Here is a 13,456-nt window from a genome sequence, read left to right as displayed (position 1 = left end):
GGGCCCGGCTCCTCACTGCACAGTGAGCTGTGCACGCTGGTTGCACTGCTCATTAGCGGCCAGCTTCCAGGTTGTGTGGCGCACACGGCAGGGTGCTGGGCACGTAGCAGGCACCCAAGGCGCAGCACGTGCTCCTTCAGCCCCTCCCGTGCAGCCCCCCCCCCTCCGGGAGCACCCTTGTGGGAAACAGCGGTGCAGGTGAACCGGGGAGCCACGGGAGGTGTCGATCGGGGCCTGCGCCTCCTGGCGTGGGGCTGGCGTGTCCCACTCCCTGGCCCGGCAGCTCTCCGTGGCCCCTCGGCCCTGTGCCAGCCTGCAGCCCAGGACACAGCTCCTCGGGGCCGACTTGGTCCTGCCACAGCACTCACAGGGCAGACCCCACACACACCCGCCCAAACCTCCCACCTACACGGACGCGGTAACCCCGGGTCCTGTTCCCGGCGTCCTACTCGGGCGCGGTGACCTGAGTCCTACTCACTGCACCTTCCCTAGAACCTCTCTTCCTGAGGTTCCACTTGGGACCGGCCTCACCTATTAACGGTGATGGACATTTCCACCCAGCATCACCAGGGCGTTCGGGGGCTGTGTTGTACCCCTCAAGTGTGTCGTGTGACCCTCTGGAAAGGTTACCCTTTTGGGGGTGGGCAGGCTCCCAGCATCCCCTGCCCACACCCTCCCCGCCACGTTTCCCTGAGGCTCTGTGGGAACCCACCGTGGGATTCACCCACGCCCAGGCCGGCCCGGCGAGGAAGCGCAGTGAGCTGGCCTGCTGGCCGGCCCCTCGCTGGCTGACCAGCCGTGCCCCCCCGACCCCCCACAGGACAAGATCCCCATGGCACAGCGCCGCCGCTTCACACGGGTGGAGATGGCCCGTGTGCTCATGGAGAGGAACCAGTACAAAGAAAGGCTCATGGAGCTTCAGGAGGCCGTGCGGTGGACCGAGATGATCAGGTGGGTCCCCAAGGCCACCCTTCTGTGAGCTGTGGTCACCAGAGGAGCCCCTGATGGCGGGATTGAGGCTGATCGGCACCCCAGCCCCGTGTCTCATAGGAGGACTGGAGGGGGCTAATGGGAACCTGTTTGTCAGGGGGCTAGAGCTGGGTTGGGGCCTGTTGGAGCTGGTGAGCTGGAACGCCTCGGGATTTGAACCGACACACCCAGGGACAGCTCTTCCCTGATGCTCCATTCCCGGCCTGTCCCCGAGACACCACCACCCTGAGAAGGTCCTGGGCAGGCAAGGCCAGAGGGGCCCAGCAAGAGCGGTGCGGGGCCCAGCAGGGGTGTGGTGTGGGGGCCCGTCAGCTGGACACTGGCCCGGCGGGGCTCCATCCCGGCCCCTCCCTGCAGAGCCTCCCGAGAGCATCCGTCTGTCCAGGAGAAGAAGAAGTCCACCATCTGGCAGTTGTGAGTGGGGCACGAGGGAGGGGCGGGGGCAGGGTCCCCTCCCTCCGGCCGCCCCTCACTGCCCATGCCTCCGCTGGCAGCTTCAGCCGCCTCTTCAGCTCCTCCTCCAGTCCCCCTCCGGCCAAGCGGGCCTATCCCTCGGTGAACATCCACTACAAGTCACCCACCACGGCCGGCTTCAGCCAGCGCCGCAGCCACGCCATGTGCCAGATCTCTGCGGGCAGCCGGCCTCTAGAGTTCTTCCCCGATGAGTGAGTGTCCCCCACCGGCCTGCATGGGGGCGGAGGGCTGAGGATGACATGGGGGGTCCCGGGGCCTCTCCTCTCCGGGATCTGAGACAGGAACGTGAGGCCCATGCTGGGGGACAGGGTCCCTGGTGGGAAGGAGGCTAACCTGTCTGCACCCACACCCTGACGGGGAGCCCCAGGTGTCCCTGGGCACGGGCCACGCTCCACCACGGTCCCTCCCCTCAGTCCCTGCACACAGCCCCCAGCTGTGCTCCTCTGCCCTCGGGGACCGCCCCCCCCACCGTGGCTGGCCTGCACACGTGTGCTGTGCAGGGGCGCTTGGAGCTGATGGGAAGTTTACCAGCAGGGTTCAGTCTCCTCTGGGGAATAGGTTTCCCGTGGAATTTTGTGTTTTCCTTAGTTTTGATACCAAGACCGTGGCTCTGGGGCAGAAGCAGGGAACGAACTCTGTGTCTTGCATCAGAAGACTGACGTTTCCCTGGAAAGGGTTGGGGGCGGGGGGGCACTGCCCTGTAGGACCCTGCCAGCCAGCCTTCAATGGCAGCGACATCAGAACGGGCACAGGGCAGGCCNGGTGGCCTTCCGCGCCTTCGACGAGTGGTGGGACAAGAAGGAGCGGATGGCCAAGGTGCGCAGCGGGCGCGGGGGGGCGGGGGGGCGGGGGCAGCCCTGCAGTGCCCCTGCGGCCCCACCGACAGAGGGCCTGGCCCTCCCTGCCCGGGGCCGGTCCTCTGCCCCTGGCCTCGCGCCCACATGGCCGCTCCGCCTTGTGGTTGCAGCTGAGTCCCAACGGGGGCCAGGAGGACACGCGGATGAAGAACGTGCCCGTCCCCGTGTACTGCCGCCCCCTGGTGGAGAAGGACCCGACCATGAAGGTGAGCCGGCCCAGTTGGCCTGGCAGATGGGGTGGGCCGGGGCACCTGTCTCGGGCCGGCAGCCCCTCGGGGCCAGCGGAGGGGAGTGGGCTCCTGACCACGCGGCCGTTCCCCCAGCTGTGGTGTGCTGCGGGCGTCAACCTGAGCGGGTGGAAACCGAGTGAGGACGACACCGGGAATGGCGTCAAACCCCCGCCAGGCCGTGACCCTCTGACCTGCGACCGGGAAGCGGAGGGAGAAACCAAGAGCAATCACACGTCCCCCGAGAAGAAGGTGAGAGCGGAAGCCAGGGCGAAGGACGCTGCTTTGCTGCTGCGTGTGTACCCAAGCCGCGCCCGTCACCGGAATCTCGGGGGTGACAGACACAGGACGGCTAGGGCCAGGGCGGGAGACTGGGCTCGTCTGAGGACCCTCCCTCTGTCCAGGGCACGCGGGGCCCGTGCCGTGTCCTCCGCAGGTGGCGAAGCACAGGCCCAGGCGCTCCGCAGGCAGTAGGACTGCAGAGGTCGGGCCCCCGGGCCATCTCCGTCCTTGCGAGCTGTGCACAGGAGGGTGTCAGGAAATGCTTCACCCGCGGGGTCCAGGTCTCTGTTCTGTGGCCTAGGCTGACGGGGGCAGGGACTCGGGAGCTCAGTCCTCCGTGGGAGTGCGGCCACGCACGCCAGCCGTCTTGGTGGAAAGCTCGGTCCCAGGGTCCCGCCACCCGGCTGCGAGGGAGGGCAGCCACCTCTCCTGAGGGCAGGGCTACCTCCTCGTGGAGTCCAGGCGGCCCCACGGGCCCGTGCGGCTGTGGGGTGGCGTGCGCTCGGCACCAACCCGTCTCCTGTGCTCGAAACAGGCAAAAGAGCTCCCCGAGATGGACGCCACCTCCAGCCGCGTGTGGATCCTCACCAGCACCCTGACCACCAGCAAAGTGGTCATCGTTGACGCCAACCAGCCGGGCACCGTGGTGGACCAGTTCACTGTCTGCAATGCCCACGTGCTGTGCATCTCCAGCATTCCCGGTGAGGCCCGGCCCCACGCGGACGCCCACGCCCTGGCGCCGAGTGGCCTCGGACTTGCTTGGGACATGACGTGGACACACGGGAGCCCGTGGGGGTGTCCCCCGTTAGTCTCGTGAATGACTGGCAAGACCCAGGGTGAAGGAGGCGGTGGGGGCGGAGGGGAGGCCAGGACAGATGGAAATGTCAGCCGGGTGCTGAACATGGCCCTGCTGGTGGGCTCGGCCCCCACTGCCCGCGGCGGCAGGGAGGGCTATGGCCCGCGCGGAGGCCATTGGCTGAGATGACCTCAAGCTCCTCGAGAGTTCTTAAGGTTCTGTCGTGGCCACAGTCGTTTGCTCAGAGACCAGAGTCTCGCTACCCTACCCCACCCCTGCTGGCTTCCCAGGCCTGTGCAGGTGGAGGGGAGCAGGGGCCCGCGTGCCGATGCTGTGCTGGCCTGAGAGGAGAGCCCGGGGCCCACGCCCTCCCCCAGCGCCCTCGCCCTCGCCAGGTTCGGGAGCCCTGGCTGCGCTCTTGTAGTAAGGGCTTCTGCGTGAGGAGTGACGGGGCTGTGACTGTCTCCTCAGCGGCCAGTGACAGTGACTACCCTCCGGGGGAGATCTTCCTGGACAGCGACGTGAACCCGGAAGACTCCAGCGCAGACGGTGTGCTGGCAGGCATCACCCTGGTGGGCTGTGCCACCCGCTGCAACGTGCCACGGAGCAACTGCTCTTCCCGAGGGGACACCCCAGTGCTGGACAAGGGCCAAGGTGAGTCTGGGTCTGGGCGGCTGCCTTCTCTGAGCCCCACGTTCCTCCCCGCTGCCCAGCCTGTCAAGCTCACCTTCTCCTCATGCAGGGGAGGTGGCCGCTGTTGCCAATGGGAAGGTCAACCCATCTCAGTCCACGGAGGAGGCCACAGAAGCCACAGAGGTGCCAGACTCTGGGCCCAGCGAGACAGAGGCAGCTGCAGTGCGGCCTGGGCCCCTCACGGAGCACGTCTTCACCGACCTGGCCCCTGCCCTGGCCCCCAGCGCCCAGCCTGGCAGGTGGGCTGTCTCAGGATGGGGCAGACAGAGGGGAGGGAGGATGGCAGAGGTGGGCGGGGACAGGCTCCCACGGGCCACCCTGGAGCTGCCCTCCTTCCCGCAGCGAGAACGGGCCGGAGGCTGACACGGGGGGTGTGCAGCCAGAGCCGGAGCCCAGCGCAGACCCTGCGGGGGCCAGCACCAGCGCCGCCCCCACTATGTGGCTGGGAGCCCAGAACGGCTGGTAAGTGGGGCCCTGGGGCAGGGGTGGGGGGTGCCCCTGGCGAGCGCCCCTGCCCACCATTGCCTCCTCCCACAGGCTCTACGTGCACTCAGCTGTGGCCAACTGGAAGAAGTGTCTGCATTCCATCAAGCTGAAGGACTCCGTCTTGAGCCTGGTGTACGTGACCTCCAGCGGAGGCCGGGGCGTCGGGAGGGGTCCGGGGTGGCCCGGCCTCCACCCGCTCACCACCATCCCGTTCCAGGCACGTGAAAGGGCGAGTGCTGGTGGCCCTTGCAGACGGGACTCTGGCCATCTTCCACCGAGGCGAAGGTGAGGCCTGGGGGCTGCGGGTGGGTGAGCAGCCACCCCTGGCGTGAGCGCAGCTGGGCCCTGGCCAGGCCTGAGCGGGTATCTCGGGCTGTCTGCAGATGGCCAGTGGGACCTGAGCAACTACCACCTGATGGACCTGGGCCACCCGCACCACTCCATCCGCTGCATGGCCGTCGTGTACGACCGCGTGTGGTGTGGCTACAAGAACAAGGTGCACGTCATCCAGCCCAAGACGATGCAGATTGAGGTGAGTGCTGGCGCCAGGAGGGTCTCCAGCAAGGGCGCTGGCCTTAGAAGGGGGCCTTCTAACAGGCACGGGGGGCTTCGTGGGGCCAAGGGAGACGTGCTCAGGGAGACGGCTGCGTCGGGGCTAGCACGAGGGCGCTGGGCTGCGGGTGCCAGTCTGCCTGGATTCCGCCTGCTGCTTTACTCTGCCCCAAGTCTGAGCAACACCCCGTGGGCCCCGCTCACTTCCCCGTGGCCACATGGCCTCGGGCGGAGGGGCCCGGGTGGGTGGTGACAGCTCCTCCTAGGAGCCTGGACCCTACGGAGCAAAGCAGGCAATGGAGCGAAGGTCACAGTGAGCTGCGGACACGGACAGTGGCTGTGGCAGGTTCAGAGTCCCTGCCCCCCCCCCCCCGGCCCCTGTTGACACAAGCCGCCACGACTCCACAGAAATCATTCGACGCCCACCCTCGGCGGGAGAGCCAGGTCCGGCAGCTGGCATGGATCGGTGACGGGGTGTGGGTGTCCATCCGCTTGGATTCCACGCTGCGGCTCTACCACGCCCACACCCACCAGCACCTGCAGGATGTGGACATCGAGCCTTACGTCAGCAAGATGCTGGGTGAGGGGCGGCGCCGGCTGGGGAGGCCGGGCAGGGAGGGCCCCTGGCCCCGGCCGCGCTCACTGCCCCCTCCCCACCAGGCACAGGCAAGCTGGGCTTTTCCTTCGTGCGCATCACAGCCCTGCTCATCGCGGGCAACCGCCTCTGGGTGGGCACCGGCAACGGCGTCGTCATCTCCATCCCGCTGACCGAGAGTGAGTGACCCCCACACGTGCCCAAGTGGCGACGGCTGCTGCTGAAGGCCAGGAGTTGGGGTCGGGGTGGGGGGCACACTCTGCTGGGCCACTCGGTGAGGGGCGGGCTGATGGGGTGCCACCCTCGCTGTGGCCAGCCGCCCCCCCCCACCCCTCCCATGACTCCTCTCCTCTCCCTTCCATGCTCTGCCCCCCACCTCTCCAGCCGTGGTCCTGCACCGAGGCCAGCTCCTGGGGCTCCGAGGTGAGTCGGAGCACCTGTCCCTCCCCTGTAGAAAGACGCCCCCACCCGAGATGCCCTGTGGGCTGAGGCCGGCCTTGCTCCTTGGCAGTGGGCATGCTCTACCCTCTGCCCCTTGCCTGGTGGAGATCGGGTCTCCCACTCAGGCTCGGGTCCTGGGGCCCTGCTCTCTCTCTAGCCAACAAGACATCTCCCACTTCTGGAGAAGGGGCTCGTCCGGGGGGCGTCATCCACGTGTACGGTGACGACAGCAGTGACAAATCAGCCAGCAGCTTCATCCCTTACTGCTCCATGGCCCAGGCCCAGCTCTGCTTCCATGGGCACCGCGATGCTGTCAAGTTCTTCGTTTCTGTGCCGGGTGAGGGGCTGGGCCCACCCCCTGCAGGGCTGCACGCGGCCTCCCCTTCGGGAACCTGCGAGGGATGGGGGGTCCGGCTGCCCTGCTGAGATCCCTGTACCCGACGACAGGGAACGTGCTGGCCACTCTCAATGGCAGCGTGCTCGACAGCCCGTCCGAGAGCCCCGGGCCAGCCGCCCCCGCCTCTGAAGCCGAGGGTCAGAAGCTGAAGAACGTTCTGGTGCTGAGTGGTGGGGAGGGCTACATCGACTTCCGCATCGGTGAGTGGTCGCTGCCTGGGTCACCGTGTCCCTGGCAGGGTCACCGTGTCGCCAGCAGGGTCACCTCATCACAGCGGCTACGGTCTCCCCAGGTGATGGAGAGGACGACGACACGGAGGAGAGCACGGGAGACGTGAACCAGGTGAAGCCCCTGCTGTCCAAGGCCGAGCGCAGCCACATCATCGTGTGGCAGGTCTCCTACAGCCCCGAGTGAGGCCTCGCCTCCAGCGCCCTGCCCGCCCGACGCCAGCGTGTACATATGACCCCGCCCACCTGCCCACTGCCCGCCCTGCAGGCGGCCCGGCACCAGCCCCTCTTCTAACCTCTCAACCTGCAGCTTTCACCTTATGGCCGGGCGTCCCCGACAGCGGGCAGCGGCGCGGGTCTGGCTGGCAGGGAGGCAGGCAGACGGGGTGGCGCTCTCCCCACGGAGGGGAGCAACCTCTCCAGACGTGCTTTCCCCGGCAGCTTGCAGCCGGCCCCCCATCCCAAGCTCCCACGTCCCAGGGGCCCTTCGGGGCCAGAGCAAGTCAGGCTCCCCTGGGAGGTGAGGCTGGGGGGAGGCCCTACAGGCAGCTCCTGGCTCCCCACAAGGCCCCCCGCTCCCCTTGCGCCCGGAGCAGGAGGTAGGGGTTTCAGCCCGCCACGTCTTCCCAGCCGGAGCCCACCTGCCTTTGCCTGCGGCCTGAAGAGGTGGGCCTGTAGCGGGTCCCGCTACTAGTCTTCCCTGGACACCCCCCACCCCGCTCCCTGCCACCCTGGGAACTGGCATGAAAGCACGTGACCAGCCTGCCTAAGGCAGCTGCCCTCTCCCTGCTCACCCTGTGGGGCAGGCTCTCCTTGGCTCTCCCTGGGCGACGACCCCCCCCCAGTAAGAGCGGGCTCTGGAGTCCCGTGCGTCCCAGAACCCCCTGGGGTGGAATTTCTCAGGCTGCCAGGGCAGGCCCAGGCCTCAGGAAGAAGGGGAGGCCCCGGGCCTCTCCTGGGGTCGGTCCTAGGATGCAGGCGCAGCCTCAGGGTGACAGGGAAACTTGTGGCCTGGGGCCCGCCTCCCGCACAGTTTCCAAGGAGCCCAGCTCCCGAGACACACTCTTAAGTGCCTAGGGCTGGCAGCGTGGCCGGCTCTGGGCGTGGATGGCCGCTGGCTTGGAGGGGTGCCGCCCGGACTGCCGCCTCCCTGAGCCTGCTGGAGAGGGGCCGCTGGTTGGGGCAGCCCCCCGCCCTGCTGCCCACCCACCTCCCACCAGAGAAGCACACGTCTCCGGCAGCCCCGCCAGCCCGGCCACAGCCCCGTGCAGCCGCAGGCTTCCCCCATCACCCTGCCACCCTCCACTGTGATGTACGTCCCGTCCCTTGTCTGTTCCCACGGGCGTGCAGTGACTCGGGGGCTAGCTGGGTGGGTGCAGCTGGGGGGAGGGGCTGGGCGGACGTTCTCCTCAGGCTTTGGCCCTGCAAGCGAACCCACGTATCTGCTCTGTATGTAATAAATGTCTTAACACCGGAGCTCTGTGCTGTGTCCCTGGGCCCGGACCAACGCGAGCACAAGGACTTCACTTTATTGTAAACAGAAGTGCCGGCCTGCGTGAGCGCCGGCCCAGGTTCTTTTCCGCGCGGTTGCGGACCGGAGGCCCCTGGGGCCCGCGGGCCGCGCTACTCGTACAGCCACTGCCCGGCGCTGTCCTCCCAGCACAGCAGCTCGTCGCCGCGGAACCAGAGCGCGATCTCGCGGCGGGCGCTCTCCACCGAGTCGCTGCCGTGGNCGTGCAGCAGGCACCCCGGGAACAGCCGCCCCCACCGCGGCCCCAAACTCAAAGAAACCACACCCCAAAGCTACTGCTTCTGCCTTTATTCGCGCGCACTCTGCCCTACACCCGGCAGACGCCAAACGCCACAGGGACGCGGAAGGGCCTGGAAGGGCCGGCGTCGGCGCGGGGGCTGCACACGGCCCGCCCGCCGGCCGCGGCCTCACCGCCAGCGGCCGTCTCAGCGCCGGGGTCCGGAGGGAAGAGAAGACACGGGGTCCGGCCTCGTCGCTGGGGTGGGGGTCGGACGCAGGCTCCCGGGGGGCCTCACGCCGCGGCGGCCCTGGCCCTTCTCCGCGCCTCCAGTGCAGCCGGGTAGTCCCNGGGTAGGGCACGAGCTGCGGGGCGTCCTCGGGCGGCGCCGGCCTGACAGCCGCGAAGGCCGCCTCCTCGTGCTTGGGCACCAGCCTCCAGTCGTGGTGCACGACCTGCGCGATCTCGCGGGCCTCGGTCTCCGTGCGTCCTGGGAAGAGAGCGCCGGCGCGCGTCGCGCACACCCTCGCGGCTCAGGCCGCGGCGCCCCCCCACCCCCCCGCGGCCCCAACGCCTCACCTTTGAAGGTCAGGACGCCCCACGCCTTGCCGTGCTCCAAGTTCTGCAAGGCANCGCGGGTGGCCGCGGGGCCCAGCGCCTCCCCCTGAGGGCGCCCCAGGGAGGGCGGCATCCCCGAGGCCTCCTCCCGTCCGGGAATTGGTGTGGCTTTCCCAGCGGGGACGCGTTTGGCCTGGGGGCGACCGGGTGGTGCCCTTGGGCGCGAGGCAGGGAAGTAGGGACCAGTGTGTCCCTGCGGCCCTTTGCAGCCATTCTGGAAGATGCCGGCGCCAGTATCCTGCTGGAGGCCCTGAGCGCCCTGGGCTGTGAGTACCACTTGGAACCCCAGCGCCCGGCCCGCAGCCTCAGGTGGACCAGGGCGAAGCCGGATCCTTGCCCCCGCTCCGTGAGTGCCCTGGTTTGTACAGACCGCAGCCTGAGTGTTTTAGGTCCAGATTTCACCCACCCGGCGCGCTTTCCAGACCTGTTCCCTGGGGAGGAATCACCCGAGCTGCCCTGCTGCGCTGCAGGGTGCCTGTCGGTAGACCCAGACTGGCCTTGGCAGGAGGTGGGGTACGGAACGTGGGTCCTCCGTACAGGAGCCCTGCTGGAGCCTGGGGCGGACTGTGGCCGCAGGCCTCAGAGCCCCCGGGGGGGCCTAAGGCAGGTGCCCGGGGCACATGAGGTTGAGGGTGGGCAGCAGGGCCTCTGGATGTCCCCGCAGGTGCCACCTGAGGTGTGGGCTGCGGATGACCAGGATCTCCTCCTGCTCCTGGAGCCCGAGGAGTTCATGCGGGGCGCCGTCCAGCTGACCCAGGTGCTCTGGCGGGGGGCACTGGGCCTCCCCGGCTGTCGCGGGGCTGGGTTCCTCGGCCTGGGGAAGCTGCTCTGCCTGCACCCTTCCCTGCTTAAGGAGAGGGGGTGCGGATAGGGCGTGCACCGGCCTGGAGTTCTCAGCAGCAGCTTTTGAACAGTTGTGAGGGAGATGGGGAAGCCAGGTGGGTTCTTGGCCTGGGAGCAGATGGAAACCACGGCTGTTTCTGGAAGATTCCCTGGAGTAGCGAGCAAGAAGTCAGGGACACTCTTTACAGGTGTTGGTGTTGGTTGTCGGGCATTTATCAGGCACGTGTTGTATGCCAGGCAAATGGCAGGCTGGGGTGCGGAGACAGAGCAGAAAGAGTGGGGGATGGGGCTCTGTCTCGCTCCTCTCGGTGCCAGGGATGTGCCCGGGGCTTCCATTGTCCTTTGCCTTCATTCGAGGCACGAAGCTGGTTTCCGACAGGAGCTGGCTGGATGGCCAGAGGAACACTGCATCAGTCTTCCCAGTACCACGGAGTCACTCCCAGGCTCGCTTCTCTCCTGTCTGCAAACTGGCTGTGGCCTGGTAGCCCGAGGGTCCTGCCTGCCACAGCCCCTAAAACAGGCATGTTCAACCTTGGCTTGCAGACCTGCGGCCCCGCCTGCTCGGTGCCGTGGATCCCTTCCGAGAGCCCCGCCAGGCCCCACGTAGCCGTCGTCGGGCTGGATGCCTACCTGTGGTACTGGTCACCCTAATGCCCTTAGTAGGCTCGGCTGGGATGGAAGGGTTTGGGGGAAAGGTGGGGGCGTTGGGGGAGCAGAACTGAAGGAGGGCAGGAACGGCAGGGTGTCCGGGGCCGGAGGGACGGTCACTTCTGCTCAGGTCCCACCAGCCCAGCAGCACCCGGGAGTCGCAGCAGCCAGAGAGTCCGGCGGTGGCCCGTGCCGTGTTGGCGCTCAGCTGGCCCACGGTGGAGGAGGTGAGGGCCGGTCGAGCGGGGCGAGGGGTGTGCCCTTGGTCCTGGTGCTTGGGCCCCACGGTGCTGATTCTGGACCCAGGCGACACGTGGGGCTGGTGTCAGCTGGGGTCCCCGAGGGCAGTCTCCTCTGACCCGCTCCGTGGGCTCGACCTCCGCAGGCCCTGGTGCTCCTGCAGCTCCGGGCACACGTGGATGTGCTGCTCGTGGCCTCCTGGCAGGAGCTGAGTCGGCACGTGTGCGCCTTCACCAAGGCGTTCGCGCAGCGCCCCTTCAAGTGCGTGACCCCCCCGCCCTGACTGGTGGCTGTGGCCGGGGGGTGGGGGGGGACAGCAGCACTTGGAAGAGTGGTAGCTCTCTGGTCTTTTTGGGAGCAGAGAAGGCGGAGGACTTTGTCGAGTTGGGGGAGTGGGACATTCAGAAGACAAGAAGCTTCTGAGAGCTCCCCGGCACCCTCCACTGCAGGCAGTACCAGGAGTCCCGTCCCTTTTCCTTCCATGTGGCCGGACGCTGGGCAGGGGGCGAGCGAGCGGCAAGAGATGGCACAGGACTTCGGGGGCTCTGGTGGAGGCAAGTCAGGCAGTTCAACAGGGTCAGCCCGGCCATGGCCGATGCCGTGGTTACTGCCTTCCCTTCCCCCCGCCTTCTCTACCAGGTGGGTCCCCCGCGCCCCCCAGGTGTGGGGAGCCGCGTCCCCAGGGCCAGCCCTGCTCATTCCCACACCTGCCCTAGGCATACGTGACCTGCGACACGGAGCGGGAGCGCATGGCCCTCCTGGCTGACCTCCCCGTGAAGACGGGCGACCGTGTGCGGCCCCGCAGGGTGGGGCCCGACCTCTCCCGCCGCATCTGCCTCTTCCTGACCACAGCCAGCCCCGAGCTCCTGCTGGACCTGGGCTCCTGACCCCGTCCGTGGGGCCGGGAGGGCGCTCTGGCGCCCGCCGGCAGCACACCACCATCCGCTCTGCCCAGCGGGTAACCGGCAACTACCCGGGGGCCGAGGGAAGGGAACAGAACATTGCACGCGGCGGGGGTGGAGGTGGGGGTGCTCAGTCAGGTCTCGCCCCCCGGCCCCGAGGGAAGGGTGCTCTGAGGAGCAGGAGCCACCACGCCGGCCGGAGAGGATGGGGGTGGGGCTCCCGGGCCCTGGGTCCTGTCCCCAGCGGCTGGGCGGCTGGTGCCCTAGTGGAACGGTCAGGAAGGGGGGAGACAGACCAGGCCTGTGGAGAGGGGGAGGCGGGCCCCAGGACGCGGGCAGACAGGGTCTCCTGGAGCATGCAAGGTGGCCGGACCTGACGAGCAAAGAGCGCCAGGCCGCATCCCACCACCAGCACAAGGCGTTACACAAACACCGAGTTTATTAGGGTCGTTTCAGCCCCGGACGGGAGGAACAGCCGCTGACCACATGCAGGAGCAGGCTGGCGGCAGCCACGTGCTGCCTGTGCCGCTGTCCCCAGGCCCATGGTCAGTCCCAAAGAGCCAGGGCAGGGCAGCCGCCCCCACACCCGGCGCAGAAGGCCGGTGCCCCTGGACAGCCCTGCTCTCGGGATCACCGGGCCGTCCCAGCCTCGGGGCGGGGGAGGGGCAGAGGGATGCACCGCAGCTCCGCCCCTGCCTGCTGCCCTGGAGCTGCCCTGGGGGGCGGCCCAAAGGGAGGGACGGAGAACACGCCGCCTCGGCCCGGAAAAGCAGTTCTCCTTGGAAAATAAGTTAGGTCCGTCGGCAGCGCTTCCTCTGGCAGCGCCGGGTCTCAGGGCCGCTGGGATCGGCCTTGGACTTGGGTGAGGGCGTGGGGGGCATGTGGCGGCCACAGCTCATGCTCAGGACCCAGCCCAGCTTGTGGCGCAGCACCTGCTTGAGGCCAGGCGGCAGGGGCAGGCCCTCCAGCGCGTCCCCGGAGTCGGGCCGCAGCTGGCGCAGGCGGCAGCAGCACAGGAACTGCAGGGACGTGGCGCTGGCGCACGAGCGGATCACCTTCATGCTGCTCTTGGCCGCCGTGGAGCACACCATCGGGTAGAACTTCTTGTTCTGCAGCTTGGTGGCCGCCACGCCTGCGGGAACAGGGAACACGGCCTGACCTCTGACCGGCTGGCGGGGCTGCCCCCCCTCGGGGGCCCCGGGGCCTCAGGCTTCTGCGAGGACAGCCCTTGGGGAAGCCCGGGGTGCTGGGCCCGGCCCAGGCTCTCGGCCGCCCTCACCTATGCACTTCCTGTTCTTGAAGAAGGTCAGCGTGCCGTGCCAGGTGTCCAGGTGCACGCCAATGATGGAGCCCTGGCCGAATCTTGACGAGAAGCTCGTCTTGTCGCCCTTGTGGTGGAGGAGCCCTGGGGGTGGCGGGGGGGACGGCGGAGGGGTGAGC

General features: G+C 68.3%; 3 protein-coding genes across 3 annotated transcripts in view; 2 read left to right on the top strand and 1 right to left on the bottom strand.

Annotated features, from left to right (window-relative positions):
* The window catches only part of MAPK8IP3 (mitogen-activated protein kinase 8 interacting protein 3), a 48,319-nt gene extending 39,815 nt beyond the window's left edge, over nucleotides 1-8,504 (top strand). The window contains exons 15-33 of the mRNA XM_077762791.1: nucleotides 821-951; nucleotides 1,348-1,404; nucleotides 1,485-1,655; nucleotides 2,139-2,280; nucleotides 2,351-2,527; nucleotides 2,645-2,800; nucleotides 3,366-3,531; nucleotides 4,098-4,280; nucleotides 4,369-4,558; nucleotides 4,662-4,781; nucleotides 4,857-4,937; nucleotides 5,023-5,090; nucleotides 5,189-5,337; nucleotides 5,766-5,937; nucleotides 6,018-6,131; nucleotides 6,337-6,375; nucleotides 6,551-6,730; nucleotides 6,841-6,990; nucleotides 7,083-8,504. Of these exons, the coding sequence (XP_077618917.1) occupies nucleotides 821-951; nucleotides 1,348-1,404; nucleotides 1,485-1,655; nucleotides 2,139-2,280; nucleotides 2,351-2,527; nucleotides 2,645-2,800; nucleotides 3,366-3,531; nucleotides 4,098-4,280; nucleotides 4,369-4,558; nucleotides 4,662-4,781; nucleotides 4,857-4,937; nucleotides 5,023-5,090; nucleotides 5,189-5,337; nucleotides 5,766-5,937; nucleotides 6,018-6,131; nucleotides 6,337-6,375; nucleotides 6,551-6,730; nucleotides 6,841-6,990; nucleotides 7,083-7,204 (2,568 nt within the window). The 3' untranslated portion in view covers nucleotides 7,205-8,504. The remainder of the gene's footprint in view (nucleotides 1-820; nucleotides 952-1,347; nucleotides 1,405-1,484; nucleotides 1,656-2,138; nucleotides 2,281-2,350; nucleotides 2,528-2,644; nucleotides 2,801-3,365; nucleotides 3,532-4,097; nucleotides 4,281-4,368; nucleotides 4,559-4,661; nucleotides 4,782-4,856; nucleotides 4,938-5,022; nucleotides 5,091-5,188; nucleotides 5,338-5,765; nucleotides 5,938-6,017; nucleotides 6,132-6,336; nucleotides 6,376-6,550; nucleotides 6,731-6,840; nucleotides 6,991-7,082) is intronic.
* Nucleotides 8,505-9,573: 1,069 nt separating this feature from the next.
* Nucleotides 9,574-13,456, top strand: part of EME2 (essential meiotic structure-specific endonuclease subunit 2) — a gene marked incomplete at its 5' end in the record, with an annotated part of 5,635 nt that continues 1,752 nt past the window's right edge. Inside the window, 7 exons of the mRNA XM_077762790.1 lie at nucleotides 9,574-9,729; nucleotides 10,048-10,140; nucleotides 10,770-10,861; nucleotides 11,005-11,101; nucleotides 11,260-11,375; nucleotides 11,564-11,753; nucleotides 11,831-12,072. Coding sequence (XP_077618916.1) covers nucleotides 9,574-9,729; nucleotides 10,048-10,140; nucleotides 10,770-10,861; nucleotides 11,005-11,101; nucleotides 11,260-11,375; nucleotides 11,564-11,753; nucleotides 11,831-12,001 — 915 coding nt within the window. The remainder of the gene's footprint in view (nucleotides 9,730-10,047; nucleotides 10,141-10,769; nucleotides 10,862-11,004; nucleotides 11,102-11,259; nucleotides 11,376-11,563; nucleotides 11,754-11,830; nucleotides 12,073-13,456) is intronic.
* SPSB3 (splA/ryanodine receptor domain and SOCS box containing 3) overlaps nucleotides 12,438-13,456 on the bottom strand; it is a 4,680-nt gene continuing 3,661 nt past the window's right edge. The window contains 2 exon segments of the mRNA XM_077762658.1: nucleotides 12,438-13,148; nucleotides 13,296-13,421. Of these exon segments, the coding sequence (XP_077618784.1) occupies nucleotides 12,808-13,148; nucleotides 13,296-13,421 (467 nt within the window). The 3' untranslated portion in view covers nucleotides 12,438-12,807.

This window comes from Crocuta crocuta, unplaced genomic scaffold, assembly GCF_008692635.1.
Source record: "Crocuta crocuta isolate KB4526 unplaced genomic scaffold, BGI_CrCroc_1.0 scaffold234, whole genome shotgun sequence".
Taxonomy (NCBI): Eukaryota; Metazoa; Chordata; class Mammalia; order Carnivora; family Hyaenidae; genus Crocuta; species Crocuta crocuta.
Note: the sequence above shows the minus strand (reverse complement) of the source record. Positions and strands in the feature narration are given on the sequence as shown.